The 26,052-nt window shown below is 31.2% G+C and overlaps 1 protein-coding gene across 1 annotated transcript in view; it reads right to left on the bottom strand.

Moving 5' to 3' along the window:
* Positions 1–26,052, bottom strand: part of LOC112603046 (retinal homeobox protein Rx-like) — a gene marked incomplete at its 3' end in the record, with an annotated part of 61,300 nt that continues 35,248 nt past the window's right edge. The window contains 3 exon segments of the mRNA XM_025351447.1: positions 1–485; positions 10,346–10,391; positions 11,800–12,553. Of these exon segments, the coding sequence (XP_025207232.1) occupies positions 1–485; positions 10,346–10,391; positions 11,800–12,553 (1,285 nt within the window).

Raw genomic sequence — 26,052 nt, 5'->3', positions numbered from 1 at the left:
GCAGCGGCCCCGTTGCTGCGTTGGTGCTGTTGCTGGAGTTGCAGTTCCATGGCGGCCGCGGCGACGGTCGACAGGGCCTGCGACGTCGGCGGCAGTGGTGACGACCTGCCACCTCCGCCGTTGCCTGGATGATGGTGCTGGTGGTGGTGGCCGCGCAGTGCGGCAGCCATGGCAGCCGCGGCCTGCAACTGCTGCTGGTGATGGTGATGATGGTGGTGGCCGGGGTGCAGCAAATGGTGACTGCCCAGACCGATGTTACCCATTCCCAGCGGGCCGCCGCCGCCCAAGCCCATGCCGCCCGTCATCATGAACGGTGGGTTGGCCGGCAGCGGACTCAGCGCGGCCGCAGACGGGCTGTGGCGGCCGGCAGACATGGAATTCGGCACGCCCAAGTACGGATTGCCGCCGCCGCCGCTGTACGGGTGAGCCTGTGGTCCGACTTTCTCCTGTTTGCGCCATTTCGCCCGTCGGTTTTGGAACCACACCTGCAACAGAACGTGGAAAATATTTTAGAAAACCGTGGAAATATAATGTGGTATTAAACCACTTATAGTCTTAGAAAAAAAACATTTTTTTTTTCAAAATAATATCGGACTGATATAACCCTGCAAAACTCATACAAGCAGTTATATGTATTTATTGAATGCCCTTCGGAGAAATATTATACTTATATACATAACGGGCACATTGTGACACTGAGCAATATGAAAAGAATTAGTATTATACAGTGAAGAAGCCAAAAATTTGTTTTCATCGATGGCTAACATTGGTAGTTACAATAATTTATAAGTTTTGACAAAATTAAATACAAGTATTTAAATGATTACTGGTGCTATTGTAAAAACCAAAACTATCATTAAAAATATACTATTGTCGACTATAATTTAGACAATGTATACTTAGCCATGATTAACTCTGTTCTATATTCTTTGTATGAATTTTGATATCTACTATTAAAAATAAACAAATTATATTGTCTAAAGTTTAGAAAATTATTTCTTCTTACAACGTTTACTACATTTATGTAGATTTGATAATACTAATGAATAATTTAATAATTAAATTAAAATACAAATTTTTGAAGGGACTAATTTTAATACTAAAGGTGTAAACCCTCCAAACCCCCTCCCAAATTGTGTGTAAGTATACTGCACAGCAAGAAAAGACGCAAGTAAGATTACTTTATGTTTAAATTGACGGCACAATCAAGTGGGCGGTAAAAATAGAATCCTATATACAAAAAGGGGTTGACTATATGAGGAAGAATAGTATTTAATTAATTAATTTTTTTAAATGATGAGTAATATAAAGGTGCTTATAGCACAATATGTGTCTAGCTCTACTTTTCATTTCTAGACCTCCAAGTACGCATTTATACAAAGTGATTCACAAATCATGTTCATTCAAAATTTTTCTGAATCTTCGGAATTGAAAATTTATCTCAAGAAGATATATTTCAAATTTATAAGTATATCTAAATATCTTATACAGTAATATGCAATTTATAAATAATACAATTTTATTTTTAATAAAAACCATACATAAATGATAAGCTCTTCTATATTGTGAATTGTGAGAAAATATTATTTTTTTTTTAACCTACCTATGTATTTTAAAATTCGAATGAGAGTATTTCTAATTATTTAATTTTTAAGTAGCTGGGATAATAATAGGGCTATGGTAATTTTAAAAGTATAGTAATTAATATTAACTTTTTAAAATTGTATAGTTTGTGAAAATTGAAATGGTGAAATATTAGTATTAGTAAATTTATAAATATTAGTAAAGAAAAATGAATGCGTAACGCGTTACACGATTATTCGCCTCTATACATATTATTATGCAGTAGCAGAGGCGTATTTAAAGGAGGGGCATAAACCGTGGTAAAGACACTTGATCCCTTCATTTTTTAGGTATGTATCATGTTACTATAATTAAACAACGCGTATTATTTATTGATCTACGATTTATTCTATTATCAGTTATCACTATACAAGAATTATTTATTTTGTGATGAACTTTTTCTTAGTTGTAGGTATATTGTATAATATGTATATTTTATATTTGAAGATTATGAGTATAATTTATTTATGTTTTATTATTGTCTCCTTCCAACCTCCATTAAGTATTTCTAATTTCACCTCTACGGACTTGCACAACACCAATATAATAAAACACATACATATTGTATATTTTCTACCTATATAGTATATAGAGTATAAAAGAATCTAAAACTAACTGGCTAGTATCAATGGCTACTATTCATCTTTTACCCACGCGAAACATGAAGGTGAATCGAATTTTGAATCGTTAGCTTTAATACCGTAATGAATATTGAATTTAAAGGTAAGAATATTGATATTTCAATTTTAAGCACTGTAATATTTTACATAGTTGCATAATTTTTAAATTAGAATATCAATAAAAGCCTAAATGATAATGAAATTAGCTAGGCGATAACATTCTGACAATAAAATTATGTATAGGTAAGAAGTCGATTAATTGTTGTATATCAAATTCAGAAACACTAAATTGGATCTATTTGAACGCAAATTTGCAGTCATATTGCAACGCATGAGTCAGAGAGAAAAAACAATAATAATGCGCTGAAATTCCGTATAGTCTATATATGCATACATACCTTAATATAATAAAACACATTATTGTCGTCACCGCGCTGTTAATTAAAACGACGCGTGGAAATCTCACGCTTATTAACAACGCGCGTAGGTACCTCATATAATAATTAAAATATTAAATATATATAATATGTCCTAGGCGTATAGGTTAGGTAGGTATATAATAATGCGTAACACAGAAAATCGTCGCATCATCGCCTGTTATATAACAGTGGTGGTACATAGCAGCAGCACGGCAATACACCACATCTAATCTAATCTAATCTAATATAGGTACACGTAAGGTTAGACGATGTATATACATATATAATATGTGTGTGTGTGTGTGATACAAATTTTGTATTGTCCCGGTGGAAAAAAAATGTGCGCGTACACCACTCATGCACACAGGAGCGCTGTCGACAACACACATACACATACATGTAATAATACATATATATATATACACATACATGATATTGATATCATCGTTACGCCGGGTTAACCGCGGCGATATTTAATAACAATAATAATATAATAAATAACATTAATACAAAATATCGACCGGCCGGCGCGGTGTGAGAATGTAGAAAAAAAAAATTAAAAAAAATGGATAAAAACGCCCAGTCATCGGTAACCAATTTAAACGAGGCCTCTCCAGCGCGGTGCAGTAGGTATATAATATAATAATAATAACATTATAATAACGTAATACATATTATAAATCGTATTAACGTATCGCAATGACGACGACGACGACGACGACGACTACGATACGACGATAATACATTATGATTTGCGCGTGCGTGTGTTAAAAACCGTGGAAAGATTTATAATAATATAATACATACACGATACACACACACACACACACTCGCGATATGTGTCGAGTACTATATTACATTATAACAATATAACACGGTATATTAAAAAATATAAAAAAATTTAATGTGGTGTGTTAAAAAAAAAAAAAAAAATAATAATAATAATAATAATACGAGGTGTACGATATTTATAATATGACGTATAGGCGGTACGCATTATTATTATTTATTATAATATAATATCGTGATGTGTCGTCAATGGACAATGGACTGCGGCGGCCATATTATATTATATTATTATATTGTAAGACTCACGTGTGTGAGATGAATTCGCGAACGAGTACCGTTTAACGCGCATTATACATACACGTACGCGATAATAAAATGCCAACACAATATTATAATATCTACGGTTGTTTAGGCGCGACGATGCGATTTTTGTGCTGCAAACCTCGCTAGTACCTACCCATACACACGATGATGATGATAATAATAATAATAATATATTGGCCGAATAATAGAGCATAATGTTACGACGATAATGTGTATACACTATACCTACGTATAACACGTGTGAAAATTTTCACACACGCACACACATTACTATACGCGCGCGTCATATAAATATTCCGTCCGTATAATTAAATAGATGACCGCGATGTTTTATTGATGTACGATTTTTATGCCAAATCGAGAAAAAGAGAGAGGGAGAGAGAGATAGTCCGCTAAAGAGACTCGGCGGCGGGTATCATTATGTTATTATAGTGATATTTGCACGTGTCACGACGTTGTTAAATTTAGATGATAAACAAATTGTACACGTTCAGCAATAGTTCTGTAAACGTTTTCCCGCAGGAACGCTGGATCGTCGTAATCGGACGACGTATCGTATCATCAGAATCGGTCGAAGGGTTTATAAGGATATACTATTATGATATCGCGGTGGATGTGTTTGTAATTGTATAGGTAGGTACATTATTTAGATATTGCAAATAAATATTAATTTTCAAACAGGCAACAACCATTAAACGGCTAAAATCAAATTACCAAAACCAACACGAATACGCATAATATATCGTATTTGACATAAATGGGGGTTATTCAAATAGTCTCCTCAAATCACTTTCTTAAATCAATTCCTCATTTAATATGTGGTTTTTTTTCGATTTAGACAATAATATTACACAATACAAATTACAATTATAGGTAATTATTGAAATATAAAATATTAATTTAAAATTATAAATATATTATATTTTTTATATGGTGGATTATTCTAATAAGTGATGCGAAACTCTACTCTGTGATTTACGAAATACAATACGAGTAAATAATAATAGTGTTGTGAGTTATTATTTTTACCATACTCACAATAAATTGTGGTATTGTGCATATAAGCATACTATATTGCAGTCGGAACTTTGTAAGTAGCCTATTTATTTCATGACTTGGATAAACTGTGATTACAAAATAAAGAAACCTAAGAAGACGAATTAAATTAATTTAGAATAATTGGATTCATTTCTGTTTAAATTTTTGAGTCTCTTCTCTAGATTTTTGTGGAAATTTTTTTAATATTTCGATTATAATCATCTTGAAAATTAATTATTCTATTTCAGATTTTTAAATTTATTAAATTTAGAGTAATTGGATTTCATTTTATACGTAATTATTATTTTTTTAAATAAAATAGTTATTCATTAATCGACTTTCACAAAATAACCTAGAAAATATATGCCAACGAGTTTAAATATCTTTCAGAATTAAAATCCGATCGTTTTAGTAATTTTGTCAATCATGTTTTCAAATTTTAATTCAGTGATCATTAGATCAAAATATTTAATTAAATGCAATGACATATTGTACCTACATTATGTATATGCTAGTGATGTCGTTGACACGCATGGAGAAACTATCGAGACAGTTACACGTGATGATTTCCTATCGAAGTATCAAATATTCTATGTGAAATAGGTAGATACATATATTATATGTCTATACTATACATATATATATGTATGTGTAGAATGTAGACGATAAATGGAAATAATAAATATAATTTGTATTTCCAATCACAAAATACTTGGTGTAATCGAAACAATCAAGACTTCAGAAAATAGAATTTACGCAATTTGAAAGGCCTGTAAATATAATACAAATGGATATAATAATATTATAGTACCTACCTACTGCCTATACCTACCAGTAAAAGATATGGCTTACTCATTACGCTCGATCACGATTAGTATATTATTGTAGGCGCACTATATACTGCACTGTCGATTCTCACTTGCATAGTTGCATCGTATACACCATATTATACGGTAATTTCTAATTATATGAAACCATCAGCTATATTATAATATATACGATGTACATAGTAGGTACAGACACACAATACACTACACGAACATTATTATGTATTATGAAGTTGCAAATATAATACAATATTATAGGTAGAAAAATAAAGACGTATTTCGAGTGCGCGCATAATGTACAACGTTCGTATTTATACAAAACCCAACCGAGAGTACAACGCGATCAATTTTGATTCACGAGCATGTCGCCTAAAACATAATAGATTGGAAAGCGCACACGGACGTCACTCTAAATATTATAAGCATCGTGAACATTTTTAAGAATTCTCGGAAGTTTTCGGTTAATAATAATACGCCTTGTTCTGCAGGTGACTCGTTAAATTATGTACGTATATATTATTATTTTACATGCGAAAACGGCTTCTCTCCCGCGAATGAATCGTCATGTTCTATGAATGGCCATTGTGCGAAAATCGATTTCCCATCGACAGTATAAAATAATAATATATAACATAATATAATATGCTATTATAATATTTGATGATATTTTTATAATTGCATCGGAATCAATGGTAATAAATTAATAGGCAATACACTCGCCGGTACAGTATTATACATAGCGATAGACGTGCTGCACTATAATATGTTGTCAGTTGAAAAGACACTTATTGAGATTTCTTATGAAAAATATGTTTTAAGCGTGTTCGTCTAATTTCATAAGCAATAAGTTTACGGCTGTCGATAATATACTGTTCAGTAGGCAGTAATTTAAAAAAAAAAAAACGAATTCTTCAAAATACTATTTAAATGCTATAAGATTACATAATATTATTGTACACATAATTTATTATTATTAGAGGTTTTACGACGTTGCTCAAAATGTTATTTACAAGCGGAATATTGATATTATTTTCTTCGGCATGAATCTATATTGTAATAACATGATTGAAAATCAAAATGGGAAACCTCGATTTAAAATCTAAAATATATTATACAAACATTGTGAAATCGTTTGCGTAAAACTTGGGATGGCGTCAAATTGTAGCGATAGTGAATTGTAAATAGATATAACTAGATAGGTACCTACTTAAGAATGTAATACGTTATAAGTATTCACATTGATTTACACGTTTGCGGTATGAATATATTTTTAATTTATTTTTAAAATTAGTTTATATTGTATTTTACACTTGTATAGTAGTTATTTCGGAAATGAGTAAATCGAATTATAAATATAGTATACCAATATATTACAAACATGGTTCATTTTTTTTGTTTTGATTACATAATATATATCAAGGTCTATAATTCATAAATTATTTATGACCTCTTGAAAGTGCCATTATAAATACATTCTTTATGTCATGGAACGATGAAAGGTGGGGAGAATCAGCTAGTGGGGAAAAATTCAATTTATGAACAAAATATAGATATATTTTGAAGTATATAAAGTATAAAACTCCGAAATTTTTTTTAAAAATAAGCTAAAAATTAAAACACGTAAAAAACTAACACATAACATGTTCTTACCTTAACTTATAGTTTGTTGAATGTTTAATTTGGTCGATGTGCTCTTATTTTAAAGCTATAACAATACAACATTGATTCATGCTGAACCCTGAACACTAACTTGCTATATAATCATTATACGAGCGATGACGTCGTCGATGTTACCATTTTGAATTTATTTTAATATACTTCCGTCAATTTTATATTTCATGACTAGTTCATTGTCACGTATAATGTAGATTTTTCCGAGACGGGAGGATATCTTTTTAAAATTTTTTTTAATGGTTATGAGTTATAACTATTGATACATAATAATATGTATCTAGTATAAATCTATATAAATTATCATTAGATATGAAAAAGGTTATACTATATAATTAATTATTCATTCGAATTCCGTGTAATTCTTTTAGTATAATATCATTAGATAAGTAATGAACATGTGGTGATCAATTAATATTATGATTTATAATGGAAGTGATTGTATGTTGCTACAGTAGTTTTATAAAATGGGTAATTCTAACAATTTTAATTTCTAAAATAATATAATTGTATCATTTTTAGTAAATCTATTGAGTAGGTATATCGTCGTAATATATGACGTGTATTATCGCTATGTCTCAGTATTATCGCAAATGCGCCTTATTGGTTTTTATTTAATTAATAAACTACTTTTCTATGATTTCAAATTAAAATAATCATTAAAAAAACTAACAAGTTCTACAAAACGTTTCTTCGTGTCAAACTACAATCAATTACCAATTTCCTTAATTCCCAAAGATCAAAAAACTTCCGGCGGAGTCGGGACTATGTGTCTCAAACTTTATTAAAATAACTTTAACCATGTAAAAATGACTCAATAAGGTATCACAGTTTTATATTAAAAGTATTAAGTTATGATTATTTAATAAATATGTTTTCTAAAAAAAAGATGTTGTCGTACACTGTATTCAGAGGCAAGGATGTATACGGATGTATACGGATGTACATTGTACAAGAAATTTTAACTTTTCATATAATTATCACGAGGTATTTGCATACTCGCATGGATATTAGACGGTGTTGACGTGTTGAACAACTATTAAAATTAAATCTTTTATAGAGAAAAGACATTTTAAACCATATTTCTCTTTATTTTGTTAAAACGAAATGTAATGATGCGTTATGCGTATACCGGCTACTTCTAAAGAATACACGAACCTCGTGTATTAAAAATTAACCATAGTAAATAAACCATTTTTCATTTTGGTAAGGCGCTATGGAATAAACTTTAAATCAAACCCTCCGTTAATGAGCTTAGGATCAACTTCTGACACACACTCACATATGCAACACAACTACACATACACTGAATATTCTAGTGTGTACATATTGTTAATAATAATATGTAAATAACGACGTCGGTCGCTCGTTATCTCGTTATTATTAAATATCCAGCGGCGGCTCGTTAGTGTTATATAAATGTTTTAATATCATTGACGACTGTACGATGAAATAATAATAATAATATTATATAGGATAATCCGTTTAATATACGACAACGTACGAACGCGCGCAGAGAATACAAAACATTATAATAATAATAATAATATGTACCATACTAAATGTAATATAGTCGCGACGGGACGCCGGTGATGTTGCCCCGCAGCCGCCGCCGGCTTTTCAATAATATATTATTATATTATATAAATAATAATAAATGCCAGTGCGCGGCCAATACATGCACATAATATTAACATAATACTGTACTATACAGAGTGGATTTTTCGTTTTGCCGTGGTATACGACATTTTGCTTTTAACTTTTAACAGTGTGAAAATATCTACGAAAAACTGTAAAGCAGTATATAAAAAAAATATCATGTATATAATGTGTATGTACATTACCAAGCCCTCGAGAGTAAATCGGTAAAAATCAGATCGTATATAGGTAACCGATCATGAGGTGCCGAGGGATGTGATGCATTTCTCGGATCACGATGTATGAAAAAAAATCACTCTGTACCTATAATATAAATCATACGTCGGCTGCCGTCGAGTTGCGCATCAACCACGCGCGCCGTGGTTAATTTAAATTAATATTAAAAACAAATAAACGACGACGAAATAATAAAATATACAAATAAATTACCGTCGACGGCGATGATAATATTAATAATAATAATAATAATAATATTATAATTGGAAACGTTAAAAAAACAAACGGCCCACGGCGATCTGGCGCTATGTATACCTAACCTATATATTAAATGTCGTTTCTATATCATATTATGTTTTTTTATTACAATACAATATTATGATGATAATATGTACGCATGTAATACAATTATGTTACGTGTAGACGGTACGAGTCTTGAGATACCACTGAAAACCCAGAAAAACATTTATTAACGATAGACTAAACGCTCATACGACTTCAACTCTAAAAATAAAAAAAAACACTCAAAAACTATTTTCAAATTATTGACACGTGACGATGACAGAATCAGATAGAATTGTTAAAATATATTTTTTGATAAAAAATATTTTACTTAAAAGAACCAATGTGAATGTAAAAACGTTTGTCTTATCAAAAGAAAAAATTTGAATTTATAAAAAAATCAATGTGTAATGAAATTGTTTTAAAGAATATATAATCTTTGCAGCATAAATACCATATTATTACTTTATAAGACAATTCACATCATTGTAAGTGCATTAATTCGCGTTTATTAGGTAATTTTTATCTACTGTAGATTTTTTTTTTTAATAGTTTTTTATTAGTGTAACTATACAAGAGATAGGGTGAGCGTAAGAGTTTCTAAACCTTATTTAAAAGTAGTAAAAGAAATTAAAAAATAGTCTATATAATCTTACAAGTAATAAAATGTTTCATCATTATTCAATCACGCTGAATACACAATTTAGTATTTATATTTATAAATGCTGATAGTCTATCTAACATTTAAATCCTTTATGGATATTTCCATGTTACTATCACATAATAATATTATTTATTAAATCTGAATAATACATATTTAAATATATTATTATTTACTATACTTAAATACTAAAATGTAATATACAATATAAGTTACCTGTATTCTGGCTTCAGTTAATCCTATTTTCGACGCCAGCTCCTCTCTACAACAGACACACAAGCTCATTAAAAAATGAATGATACATTTAACTGTCAATATGTACATGGACATGCGTGGGTGTATTTTACTCAGATCTGTGCCGACTTTTCAAACCTCCATACGTATGTCAATATTATTGATTCTTTATTATATTAATAGCAAGATTTAGTTTAATTTTAGTCTACATTTTAGCTGAGATAAATAAAATCATTGCAGGGCAACACAAAACAAACCCAAATAAGTTTTTTCAAAAACAGGCTAGGAATTTTAGAGAGAAAAAAATCTTTTGAAATTTATGACAGAAAATAAATTTAAATTAAATATTCAAGTAAATACGATTTCCAGCAAAATAAATTCAGCAGTGAAAAATATTTAAATATAAATAAACATATACATATATGTTATATAGTATGACGGAAATAATATGATAAATAGTTTCCAATTCGTCGAAAAGCACATTACATAAGCGAACATGGAATAATATATTACATGCACCTTTACTTATGGATCTCTATCTCTATATAACGTATAATTATTAATAATTATTGCTGATTGTTAGATTTATACGTTTATACACCGACAAACAAACTTAAAAATATATTATGAGTATTCAGTTAGGTATACACATCGAAGGACGTAAGAGATAAAGAGGTACCTACATAATATTATACATGATTTGAAATGCATAAATAGGTAGTATAATCGAATATCTACGCCCATATATCTTAATCTAAAAATCCTGATTACTCTGCATTCTACTTACTGATATAGCGCGCTATTTGGAATTTGCAAGTTTATATTACAATAATTATTTAATACATCGTTAGTATAATAATAATTAGAGTTTAAATGTTAATGATATGTTTTTTTTTTTTTTTTATATAGTAATCCGATTTAATGATAACCTAAATTCAATATTATACAAATTCCATTCATGCTCTACTGAACCAAATGTTTATGATTTTTTTTTCACATATCAATACATATTTTCTGGATTTGTAATTTTTTTGCGTTATTTTTGAAATTAATACAAACGAAATGTTGAGCTTTAAATAGGTTACGCGTATTGCGGGGACCCATACATAATTTTATAGGTACTGCGTTTATTTTGTCTGTCGCAGCTGGTACATAATACGAATTAAAAAACCTATGCGTTTGAAACTGTAAACATATTATACGATATCTACTTATAAATTATAGTACCTAAATATTTCGCCGTATTCACCCAATCAGAATTTGAAGCCCATAGACGCGCGTCTTAAAACATATATTATGTCAATAGGACACTTTTTATTTATAAAACTGATCGAAGCGACGGGGATATAGCTATAATGTGTATGTACTGCACGTGCAGACATATAACGAGAGCTTCGAGACTTAAGGCACATTTACGTTTAGTATTGCGAACTCACCTGGTGAACACGTCCGGGTAGTGAGTCCGGCCGAACGCCTTCTCCAGCTCGTCCAGCTGGTAGCTGGTGAACGTGGTCCGGTACCGGCGCTGTTTCCTCTTATTGGTGCCGCCCGCGGACGGCGGGCCGCCGTAGCAGTCGTCATCGTTGTCCGCCGAAGCGTCGTGGCCGCCACCGGTACCGCTCATGTCCACGATTCCGTCCCTGCCATCGCCGTCGCCGTGGTCGTGGTCGTCACATCCGCCGTTTTCCAGGTCGTCGTCCGCGCCGTTATCGTCGTCCACAGCGCCGCCGCCGCCGCCGTAATAACCGGGCGGGGGCGACGAATAATAATCGTAACCGACCGTGCCGGATCCGGGACCGCGGCCACCGGCTGCCGTGGCCATTAAAGACCTACAGTGTTGCTGTTGTTGCATTTGGTGGTGTTGCTGCTGCTGCTGCTGTTGCTGTTGCTGTTGTTGTTGTTGCTGTTGCTGTTGCTGTTGTTGGAGCTGCTTGTGCTGTTGTTGTTGTTGAACAGCCATCGCCGCCGCCACGACGGCGGACCTCTCTCGCATCATGGTCGCGGCTGCAGCCATGGCCACCGCGGTGGCCGCGGCCGTGCGTCGCTGATCGTCGAATGGCAACCCCGCTTGCGTCAGCGCACACTCTCCCGACTGCGGCTGATCGTCTTTCTGAAGTCCGCGGCTTTCGTCGGCCGTCGCTACTGCGGCCACTGCCGATACTTCCGACGCCGTTACTGCCACCGCCGCTGCTGTCGAAACATAATGCACACACGAAATCAGTATACGGAAGTGGCAAAGTTTATATTTATCGTATAATACATGCTCGCGACGAAACCTAAAATTATTAGTGTGTGGTGAAACGGAGTTGGAAAAAAATGTCTACTTAGACATATACCTACTATAGGTCGACACGAATTTGTTTCAGTTATATATTTATATTACGTATTGTGTGAAGTACTGAAGTGATAACAACTTTGTGATGAAGCGTGAAATTTGAATAACTCATTATGTATGAACAGACACACAGATACATTCGCGATGAATGAATCGTCGTTTTTATATATTTTACAATATCAATTACATTTTGTACAGGTAACAGCGCTTCGGTGTTGTTGATATCACTTTTAAATAAATTAATTTTGCTGCACTAAAGCTGCAGAATGGATAGATTTATAATAGTTTGTGCAAACGAAGCTGCGTACTTATAAACATTTTACTTCTATAACTCGACCGATTAAAATAAAGTTTTTTTTCATGCCCGAGTTTCAAACACAATCAATTCGATTATTATTTCCACGATGGTTCATTCGGATAATTAGAATTTATTATTCTTGAAAGTCGTATAAAAAGTGAAATTGATATTTTTAGACCCATGCCACGGACTTATAAATAATAAAAGCAATTTAGAGGGGCTTACAAAAAATGACTTCTAAATATCGTTATAATATATTCAAATATAGCTATGTGTACAAATGGTTTACTGAGTTATTGTATAATCGGCGGTTGAGATTCAAAAATGAAGTAGACATTTGCATACTCGTATATTTGTATTTAGTATATTAGACCAATCAGTAATGGAAACAAATCCTAATTAAGATTTTTTAATTTAGGTCTATCCAAATTCCAAGAAAGTATACACAGTATTCACAGGGATCATTATATACAAGAGGTATTTTGAGCCAGATAGAAATAAGGAGAGGCTGACAAAGATATAACGTATTGTACCTACATAATATATTAAACATACACATTATTCGACACAAAGAGGGGACGTTTATTTGAAATCGATGTATAAAATGAAAAGACTATAATCGATGCATGTTTAGATACAAACATCGGTATTGGGTTTGCTGAAGAGGTTTAGATTTCGTAAATAAGTGATCAGCTTGAGAATCACTAGGCTTATAGATAATTTATAGAAGTCGCGTACATACAAATACACGTACGAGTATATTGTTTATATTATAATAAAGAGGGCAAGAATTCAAATGTGTATAACAAGAAATAATATTATGATAATACGAGGTATGAGTACAATAATGGACAGACGTCAAATTATGAATATAATATTATTATCGCGTGTACCTTCATATAAATTGATAACGCCGGGATGTCTGTTAATTATAATAAATATATTATGATGATATATGATACACGACGAGGTAAAAATATTTATGTATTGAAATCGTGAAGGTAAATCGTCGGTGCAGTGGAGCGGTGTTATAATTAATATAATAATATTGCGCGTGCATATTATAGGACAAGTGCAGTGTTATATGCAGCGCATGTATACATTATACTTCAGCAGTGTTATTATTATATTATTAATTTACCTATACGCATTCATAACTGCAGTTCCTATATACGTAGGTGTATATCTATATATCCTATACATCGCGCGGGTAATTGATATAACAATCTAATCGACATACCTATACGAATCATAATATACTATTATATTGTTATATATATAAATATCAGATATATTATATGCATGTATAAAGGTTGTTCAGTGCAGCGTGTATTGTATAGTATATTATGCGCTCTCATTATAATTATTATACATAAATTTAATAACGGCGAGTTGTTGTTTATTAACATGTACAATTACACGATAAAATGCGATTATTTTTTCGATATAAATCTATTTAGTTTTTATGCACGTATGTACAAATATACCTATGTGATTTTTGTATAATAATATCTCTGCCCTATATATATATATAAAATACAGAAGATAATAGGCACCTCGTGTACCTATATATAATATGTTATCACAATAATAATATAATTTCGATCAATCAACATGCGCACTGCACGATATTATTATTTATTATCGTCGATCGACGGCGGTTTAACTACCTATTTTAATTTACATGCGTATGACGAATGCGTGTATAATATCACATATACTATGTATAACATAATGTACTGCACGAGCGCATATGTAGAGATACGAGTGATCTGCGTACGCGATCATCCGGATTGTATACTATACAAAAACACACATAATATATAACATAAATATAGATAGGTAAATACGATAAAATAATTTATTGGCCGAGAAAACATTTAAATATCTACATCACGTACTTATATATTTAATAATTTCATTATTCTTATTTTACTATTATCATTATTATTATTATTATTATTACGGTTCGGTCGCAATGGCGGCAGCCATCATTATCATATTATTATTATTATTATTTTTTTTATATTGTCCTCGTCGTCTAAACGCACACGCAAACGCAGTGCTGCAGGAGACACGCCACTACAGACCGTGTCCCCACCGCGACCGCGACCGAACATTGTAGCGGCAGACGGGTGCGTATACGACTTTCCCCCGACGACTAAAAGCCCGCCTATATTATCATCCGCAGACCTAATGATACATCATAATAATTTCTGGTTATTCATCTGTCCGTGACCATATATTACGACATCTACGCGCGCGGCACATATAGGTATATATAGACATAGCATATTATAATACGATCACATACTATTATTGTATTATGCATACAAAATATATTTACTGATAAAGACTTTTCTAGCAATTTTTTTTTTACATTTCAACTTCATCATAAACCGTCATGTGACTCGAGTCTAACCTTCGGCTAATTGAACACGCTTCGTCGTAGAATGTCTGCAATCGCTTTATTTTTCATTTTATTTAATAATTATTATTTATTAATTACATCGTACAGCGCTATTTTGTTTACTTATAGTCTATATGCGCTATCTATATTATTGTACTTATAGGTATACATCTATGTGTGTTTAAGTATACAAACACCGGTTGGTATTAACTATTTATTCTAATAAATAAAAATAAGTATAGGCTTCAATATCCTTATTGGTCAAGGTTTTCACTTCACGGCCATAATCAATTTTTCATTTTTTATTTACAATTTTCAATATTCATATCAATATATATTATTTTAAGAATTTTACTAATATTATCTGCAAGTACTAATTTAAGATGCACAATTTAAAAATATGTAAAAAAAAACTAAAGACGTATTCCATAAAACGTGTAGATCGTGTGAAGTGCAATAATATAGCTTAGGTACTTGGTAATAAATTGAAAATGCAAAAAACACGTAACAGAATTAATGCAACAATAAAGTTTGATTCCTAATTTAACTGCAGTATTATATTTGTGCGTAATACACTAATCACATATGTATACTTATTAAAATATTATGCACGCAACTATAAATTCTCCTCCCCCTTACCCACGGATCACGAATATTCAATAGTTAATCTATATAGCATAAAAGTATAATAGGTATTTTGCATGCTAACTGAGTATTACGTATATAAAATCGCTGAGAAATATGATCGTCGTAACATATATACATATATATATATATACTTCAAAAAAACGAAAGTCGCATCTGCAGTGACAATACAACCCTTAAGTATATATTAATTAGGTACCTATAACTGTATAGTTTGATAATTTAAAAAAAAAAAGTAAATATGGTAACGCGCGATTATTGATTATATTGATCATATTATAATCCCTATGATAGTTCGTTTAAAAGAAACACTAAAGACTTTGTTATTAGTTTTTAAAAGTCCTTATAGATAGGTATACGTATATATACGGTCAAGAAATCCCAACTTTCAACTTTCTCTACCGTTGTACATCATTGTTTACAGGTATTTTTATACATACGAGCTATGAAAATTACTGTACGTATATTATTATATAACAACTCTAAAACAAATAGGCGTATATGCCTAATTAGTCGCGGATACCTGTACCTTGCTGTACCGCGGGCGCGACTATTTCCATAGCGATCACTCGATCATCCGCGACGTGTGTATACACAACATAAACACCATTCAACGTGACAATACAATAATTGCATTTGTCAAAATACACGATAGACGCATTTATGGGTTAGGGCGTGATAACGGAGTGTCAGCGCCCTATATTTAAAAGCACCGAATACACGACGATGACGCGGAAACCCCGTCCCGCTGCTGACGACGACAGTTCGGCGGCGAAAGACCCACCACACGAACCGGAAGACGAAATCGCGGCGGCGCTGATCACGGCCATATTGTTGGAACACTTTGGCGACGGACTTCCGGTGCACGCGGACGTGGTCATGGACACAGTACAGTACAGACTGGCAAGGGACGAGACGATGGCTGCGCGAGCCCGACGGGACGGGTGCTACTGCGTGTGGGCGGACCACCGGGCATCGCGAGCGTACCGCCGGTGTCTGACGCGGTTGGTCCGGTCCGGTCGGATCCGCGTGGTGTACGACTGCGGCTGCGGATGCGGCACGTACCTGGAGGACGGTGGTGGCGGCTTCGACAACGGGTGCGCCGGAGGAGGGACTCAAAAGCCGACGATATCGGCTGCGATATTATAAAGCCACCGCCGTCGTCCATCCAATGTATTAATAATATATTATGTTATCGCATGGACACGTTGAATACACAGCTACACCTACACGTAGCATAATATTATATTGTACATATAATTATTATAACACTCGAAAAACAAGTGACAACGTTTGCCTTTACGAAAATTTAAAGTACCTACAATACTATACGCGTTAGAAATACGTCAAAATGTCGAATCAACTATAGTAAAAATACATGTCACAAAGGTCTTGTTGACGCACACTCCTGAACAATAGCCCCGTCTTGCCATTATAAGTATACCTACATATTGTACCTATATTATATATTATTATAAATGACCACTACCCTTGACTTAAAATGTTAAAATTAACTATATATTCTTCGGAACTTGATGGAAATTAATCATTCAACTAATAAAGGTTAGATTTTAATAAACGCACGAAAACGACAATTTTAATTTTTATATTTTCGATTTCGTGTTCCAATAAACCAGAAAATTAAAATTCATTATGTGATTATGCGTAATCCAAAAATACTTAATTAATAAATATTATCGCTTATCAACATTCAATGGTGATTATACGCAAATGTACGTAAAAACAGTTATTTTTTTGATAGGATTTCTGGTAAACGCTGGTACGACTACTTGCAAACATTTTAAAGCTCGTGCATAATATTATGCACATACATTACTTAAATATAAAATGTTCAAAAACTCATAAAATTTAATATTATTGTAATTTTTCAATTTTCTGATAATACGTGTGACCAATTTCTAACACAATTTATTATGATAATAATTAAAATAATTAGAAATCTATGAATATTTTACGGTCGAAAATATTTTCTAGTTAGGTTACCAAACACTGGTGCACGTATATAAATCATTACAGTATAACGCGTTATAGTATTATTCCGATATAGAACGGATATAGCGGCAGTATAGAGCGGAAATCCGTCTATTGAACGGAAATTATCTATTTTATGGTCGCACAGGCAAAAGAATTGACTTAAAACAAAACGAAAGAGAAGAGGCAGATCATAGATTTAAAAAAAAACCTCTGTTTCGACTGCATAATATCTCTAAATATTATACTTCACTCTGTTCTGATCTCTGGTTGCTAGCGGTACGCGACTGTGGCTGTATAGCCATTGCGTTATTCAAAAACTAATAGGTCTATCTTACTCATGGATATTTGGCAGCCTCCAATTCCACAATGCTAGACACAGAGCTTATTTATCGAAATATGCTTGTTAAAATACTACAATGGTCTCACAGGATTGGCCCATATTGAAAATTTAATAAAATAATTGTCAAACCGATCGAAGAAAATTTTGTTTTTCTTTAAACGAGTTTTCGAGTGGATATAAACAACGATGTATCTATGTACGTTTGTATTATTTTAACATAATAATAATATTATATACCTAAACGTTGATTACAACAGTTCGACGAGACGTCAATAAGATAATATACGATCTGTATTTTTTTTTAATACGACTATAATACAATAAACGAGCTAGTATAGTAAAACAACGAAAATTCGTTTTTTTTTACCAACCAAACAAAAAACGACAGGTATTACTGTAAATATAATATATTTGCCTGCTATACAGCTATGACGTTATTGGGAACCCATGACACGCGAACAACGCTTCTCAAGATACACTTAGATAATTTTATTGATATACCGAGTTTGTTAATATTATTTTAAACTAATTAATAATTTTTAATAAATGCAATTGCATTTTATCATATCATTACCATCATCACTTGTCAGAAAAATATCTATTTTCGACTTTATTAAGCGGCGCGATGGTTACAAGATGTTATTATTTTAATTATAAATTTTACAATGATACTGCTGACTAAAAAAATCAATACAATTTTTATGCCACATACGGATACAAATAAAATATTGCCATTTCTGAACTTTAAATGTATTATATTAATTTAGTTCCATATCAATATATCATAATATATTGATATTATGATAAAGAAACGATGTTATAGAACCTATATTCTCTGAGTCTGTGCGATATCTACAACTACCGTTTGTGATGAGTTTTCTTATTTTTATCATTAGCTTCAGATTTCTGAGAATAGGTATATTTTACTAAGCGTATTGGTCATTTAACGCGTATATCACACAATGACACGTATAATATACTTAAATTTGTTTTTTCTTTCATTCGTATATAACTATATTACATAATATAGTTCGTACCATACCATACATCAAACGCCCAATGCACACGTGTACAAGACTAGCCATGAAATATCGATTTAAAATAAAAATTGATGTTGGGAATTATATAGTGTCCGACAAAATATTTCAGAAAAATAATGCGGTTTTTTGCCAATTCTCGAAATTATATATACGTTGTCCAACACATGTGCGCACCGTCGTATACAAATCCCGTATGGTATAAAATATATATGTAACCATTTATATCGAGGCAATAAATTTACCAATTGGTGCACAAGCACTTAAAACCAACATAAATCCAATTACAAGGCGGCATCGGTATATAACTATATGTATTTAAGTATTTTATATAGGTCTGTCGGATCGTGCAGTAGAGTAAAATACTAATGATTTTACAATTGGGTGCAATAATAAAATATTTTTTATGAATAAATATTAAATGTTTTTTTTTTTATGATTATACAATTAGTAATTATACGATATGTACTAAATACACTATATTATACATATATGAAGTATAAATAATAAATATAGATGAATAACTTTCAATTCAATTATCTAAATTGTTTAATTAGTAAGAAAAAACTTGTTGTGCACGACCACAACTTGTTGTACTTCTGAAAAAAATGCCCTCTTACTGCCAGGAAAATTACTATGATATCTACGAGTATCTGCTACGTTTTGCCAGTCAATTGTGACTGAAAATAAATTATCTCAAAGTGCCACAACAAACGGGCCATAAGACATGTGTGAACTACTCATAAAGTGTTAAGAGTATTGATATAATTAACATTTATCGTTTTATATATACACGTATGAATCTCTATCTAAAAAGCAGAGCAAATGACTAACGATTTTTATTGTCAGTTATAATGTTATAAACGAATGTCAATGCGCGAAGAAATAGCGTTTCGAAAAACATTCCAAAACCCGAAGTGGATTATAACTAATAGGATCAGGAGCCAGTAGAGTGTTTTATTGAACAAACTGAATGGAACGGCTAGGTCTGACTCGACAATCGACATAATAAAAGATATTGAATGTTTCCTTTCATACCGAGTATGGTATATCATGTTATTGTTATAAATTATAATATATTATGGGCGCGGTATAAGTATAACATACGTCTGCATCGGCGCGACAATTATATTACAATTATTGTCTACGAAGCAACATGTATATGACATTTAATTAACACAATCGGCGCCGGGCTAATATACACACACGCATATAGGTGCATTTATATGCATTATACATGTATACTAATGCCATACCTGTACCGGTCGGCTGTCTTTACTGAACGCGCGCGCGTATGCGTGTGTATGTAATGTGTAGTATATTAAGTACGACTGGCGCCATACCGACGGCCACCAAACAACACGTGTAACGATATAGACGACGCGAAAATATAAATATTTTATTATATTAACGACAAATCGACGCATACGATATGGTCGTCCCGTGCAGGACACCATAGCAAACTCCTCTTTCCGACTCGGCCCTGCAAAGACTCCGTGCCGAAAGGGAATCGAAATAGAATATATAAGGTTTAAACGCAATACATTTATGACGGCAAAAAATATTTTACCGTCGTCGACATCACAGTCGTCGTCTTACACCGATATTTATATAAAAAACAATTACCTATACACTACAATTAAATTATATACCATCGTTGCGGAATACAAGGTATGACGTCCTAATCGTCTAAATTACGCCCCCCCTCGTCCGTTAACTCCGACGAGAGCAGTACGTACGCGAGATGACGACTCTACATATGGGTGTGGAGACGTGACAGCTTGAGAGGCACTGTCATTCCGTCATTTACACACACACACTCACGGTGTACGTATCCGCTATAGTCGCCACTGCACTAGAGTATCGTCCGACAATAATATATACTCGACGATTTTACACCGTGACGAGCCGCAACGGAACCGGAAACAAAGCGCACTACACTCACACATATATACACACGTATACAAGAGGGCAACTTGTACATAACAACGCTAATACACCTAACATAATACCGACGGCAGGGTTTGGGTATGTGAGTAGCAGAGCAGGTGACCGTAATTATTAGCCGGCTTATAATTTCCCGTCTGCAATGTCAAGTCGTCGTCGTCGTCGCCGCACAGCAGTTAACGTGGTCATTGCGCGATACGAAACGTAAAAAGTATATTAGTGAACACACGAATGTGGTTCGCGCATTTATATATGTATAATGTATATATATTATAGTTACATATGTTACGAAAATTTGGCTATCTGCCGTATGATAGTACCTATAATATACTCGTCGACGAAAAACGGTTCCGTACAAAACACACCACACCCCTCGGACACAAGTAGAAATACACAACGGGCCATTACTATTTTTCTTTTCGTTATTTAATGTACTTATACACAATGCGATTTGCAGCGATAGTACTCTACCGTAACATGGCTGTTAAATTCCACTATAAACCGCAGAAAAATCAGTTTATTGTGACAACCACGCAGCTTTTTAATTTATCGTGTATTATTTATTCTAAATTATAATGTTTCTTAAGTAATATTATTGAACTTTTTCATGGCACGTAAATATTGATGAATACAGACAAGCTAATAACAATATAATATATTCAACGAGACAATGTCCATATTACCTATATACCTATTTATTCATAAATAACTTAAGAGTTAAGAGAGATTTACGATACTACCATAGTATCATGTTATATAGTATTTACAACAATATTATATTATGTTATTATTACAGTTGAAGCTGCTGTAAAATTAGTTTGATACAAACCGCTGTTTTTGTTTTTATCCGCATTACTCGCAGCATCACGCAATAAATACTTTAAAGTCAATTTAAAAATAATCACCATTGTATGTTTAGAAAATTAAAACTGTTAAAAAAATGTTGAATCAATTTTTAATTAAATCGATTTATCGGTTCATAAAAAAAAAAAAAAATCAAGAATAATATTATGTATTATGTAGTAATGGTTTTAGGATAATTATATATATATATATAGGTAATACATGAAACGAAAATTGACAAGGTTTTCACGTACGCACTATCCATAAAGTATTAATATTAAAATTTAATATGTTTTACTAGTTATATAGTTTACTATTTTTTTCCCCTTTTGAAACCGGGAACGGGTGGGAACTGTTTAGCACAATACTGCCACCCATAGTTTACTATACGTCTAAAAGACAAAAAAAATATTATGATGCTAACAAATTAATATTAAATAACCATTTAGTTTTTTCTTCCTTTGGTATATTTGAAATACTTAGACACATAATTTATTAATCATGAAAAAAATCATTTCAGGTGACCAGACAGTAGGGAATCATTGACCGATACACCAATGTAGTATATATATTATATACATAATAATAAGAACTTTAATTTGTTTTTAATGCATCTTAACTAGACAACCAAAACATATATTTTATATAGTTTATCATATTTTTTTAGATTATTTTATTTTAATAACTGATAAATGAGACTAATAAATGAGTTAATGTCTGGATATTTAGTGGGCCGATAAAGCAGAGTTATTCGGTTTATTTGACCATTACCCTAGGACCATTAAGAGTTCAAAAATGATGGTTATCGCATTCCAAATACAGAAGGTACTCATTAAATATATATTTTATTTGTAATATTTAATATTAAATTATAAAAAAAAAACACCACTGTAAGTAGTGGGTACCTCTACATCACAAATATTATTCTCATATTTATAAATATATATGTATATAATAATTTATGAAATCTAATATTGACATAGAGCCATACAATAATAGTCATTTTCGTCTTAGTAAAAGTAAATTTACTGCATTGCGTGGTATTATATAAAAATTTAGGTACACAATGATAGATGTGATCTAATTTAATTTCTAAATGTTTATAATTCGTTAAGTTTTAGTTTTAAAGACTATAATAGAAAATTATTTAGGATATGTCAATAAAAAGAAAACATATATAATATTTTTCATAATTGTTCAGGTATATAATTACATAAATCATAACTAGCTGATTACTAGCTCAAACGAACATGAGAGATTAAAGTACAAATTTTGGCGTTCAAACGTATACCTACAGTAAAAAAAATTAATTTATTTTATGATTATTTAAAAAATATATACTGTAGAAACACTTTACAAATATTTAAATTATTATTTTATTTTATTTATTCTATATACAGTGAATAAAATATAATTTTTAAAATATTAAGATTAAATTTAATTATATGCAATTTATAAACATTTTAAATTTACTAATTATTTCGAAGTTTTTAAAGAATTAATAAAAAGTTTTAAGCCTAATATAATCAAGAACCTTATAACTCTTATAAGTATAATGAAAAATCCTACATAAAATGTTTTCATGGTGATTTAAATACGTCAAAATAACATATAGGCACGATTATTTTATAAGCATTTGCAGTTTAAACTTTGACAAAATCACGAATATTTAATTATAACAATACAATATTTTTGGCAAAAATGAATTCAATCTACCATACATTACTAACAGCAATATATATTATATAATATATATATATATATATATATTATACTGAGTAAATAAATATAGACCGACATAGATATAATATGTGCTCCATAAAATATTTAACACTTTTCTATAATATGTACAATATTAAGGTCCATCAATATTGACACACAAAAAAAAAGAAAAATAGAAAAACACGTCATATCGCCCATAGTAATAAACACTGAAACCAATAGGAAAATTCCTCGCTTCGCTGAGAAATCAAAATAAGCTTAATTAAGATATTTGTAACACGGATATTATGGATTATAATATAAACAAGACGTAATATTTCTACAATCTACTATTCATATTGAAGTTGATTATTAATGGTTAAATTTTTTTATTAATAATCAGTGGAGGATAATCATTAATTACCATAAAACCGATAAAATTGAACAAACCGGAAATGTATATCACAACAGCAACGTGCTACAGTATTATTATGTTATGAACACGATATAATATTATATAACCCAATTTACGGTTATCAGTCATTAGTGCTATCACTATTTCAATTTTTAATCGTTTTAATAATTAATGCATAATATCCACAACACTATAAAATATATCAATGCCATCATCAACCTGTACAAAACTAATAATCATAATTCATAAAGCATACATTTTTGGATTTTAATATCTTTATTATGATTTATCTTATATTATTTTAAAAATTAAATCTAACTCTGTGGGATATGCATTAAAAATATATTAATAAATCATATTATTTAAAAAATTTGCTTAAAATATCCACTTATTTTAACTTTTGATATTTATACGGAATAACGGATAATATGTCTGTTTTTGTAAACGTATTGTGCAGGTATTTCTGCGGCCTATACTCGTATTAAATATTTCAATGTTTGTGGCCTTCATCTGGGCTATTATTATATATATATAACTTGTATATAATCTCATCAATCTGTAGATATAAAAGATATCACGATGAATGTGTTTACAAGTGTATTTTTTAAGAAGACTAAATTACAAACAAGTAATTTAATCGTTAATATAATAATAAAGGTATGTTTTATACATAATTATTTTACTTATAAGTTGTTTAATAGTTATTCGTAAGTATATTATATGTTAAAATATATATCATAATACAATTTTACCAAACACATTATTGCTAATAAATTATAATATTTAAGAAGTATACCTTATACACAAGTATTTTGCATAACTAATTATATAATAGTTGTATTTTTTATTTTATAATTAATGTCAGAATATTTATAATTAATAATAATTATACTATAGTAAATACATTCATGACCCAAATAAAACTATTAAATCAAATAAAAACTATCTTATTGATTACGATACTGTCAACGCACTATTTCTTCAACTTACGCCCAGCTCAACATTTCAAAACACATTCAACTTAATTCTAAATGTCTAATATTTAATACTTTAATAGTTATTATTTTGTAAATATTTGAATATTGCAAACATTTAAAAATAAATGGTGGTTTTGTGAAAAACTGAAACGTCCATCTTTTATTTCTTAATATGTTTCAAAATTTCAAATGGAATAATTCATATTGTTTTTGAACACGATAATAGAACAACCAAGCGATGTATTATAATGTATAACATATATCTGTCTCAAAGGTCTCAGAGCTACTTAAAATATCTCCGAGATGAATCTTAATTATTTTTTTTACTAAGACGGAATAGATACATTGTATTTAGTTACATGTTACAAAATTATATTGAGTTTATATCGTAAAACGTTAACTGCTAGAATGTTTTGAAACCTCTAGTGCACAGTTGATTATGTTTCAAGTGAACCGTGAATGTTTTGTATGCTGTAAATTAATTATTTTAAATCCACTATATAATATATGCGTTAAAGTAGCCAAATAAAAAATAATACTTTTATAATTAATTAAGTGTTGATACGTAACAGATAAACATAATAACATCGAAATTTGTCAAAAAAAAAATCCATTATTTTTTAGATGAAATATATCAAAAAAGAAATATATTTTCGAATAGTCTCAATATATTGTATTTATAACACATGTAATGTCGTTGAATATATTATATTGTTAATAATATACAATTAATATTCAATGGTGAT

The sequence above is a fragment of the Melanaphis sacchari genome, unplaced genomic scaffold, assembly GCF_002803265.2.
Source record: "Melanaphis sacchari strain LSU unplaced genomic scaffold, SCAv2.0 Contig94_pilon_pilon, whole genome shotgun sequence".
NCBI lineage: Eukaryota > Metazoa > Arthropoda > Insecta > Hemiptera > Aphididae > Melanaphis > Melanaphis sacchari.
This window is presented reverse-complemented; position numbering and strand designations above follow the sequence as displayed.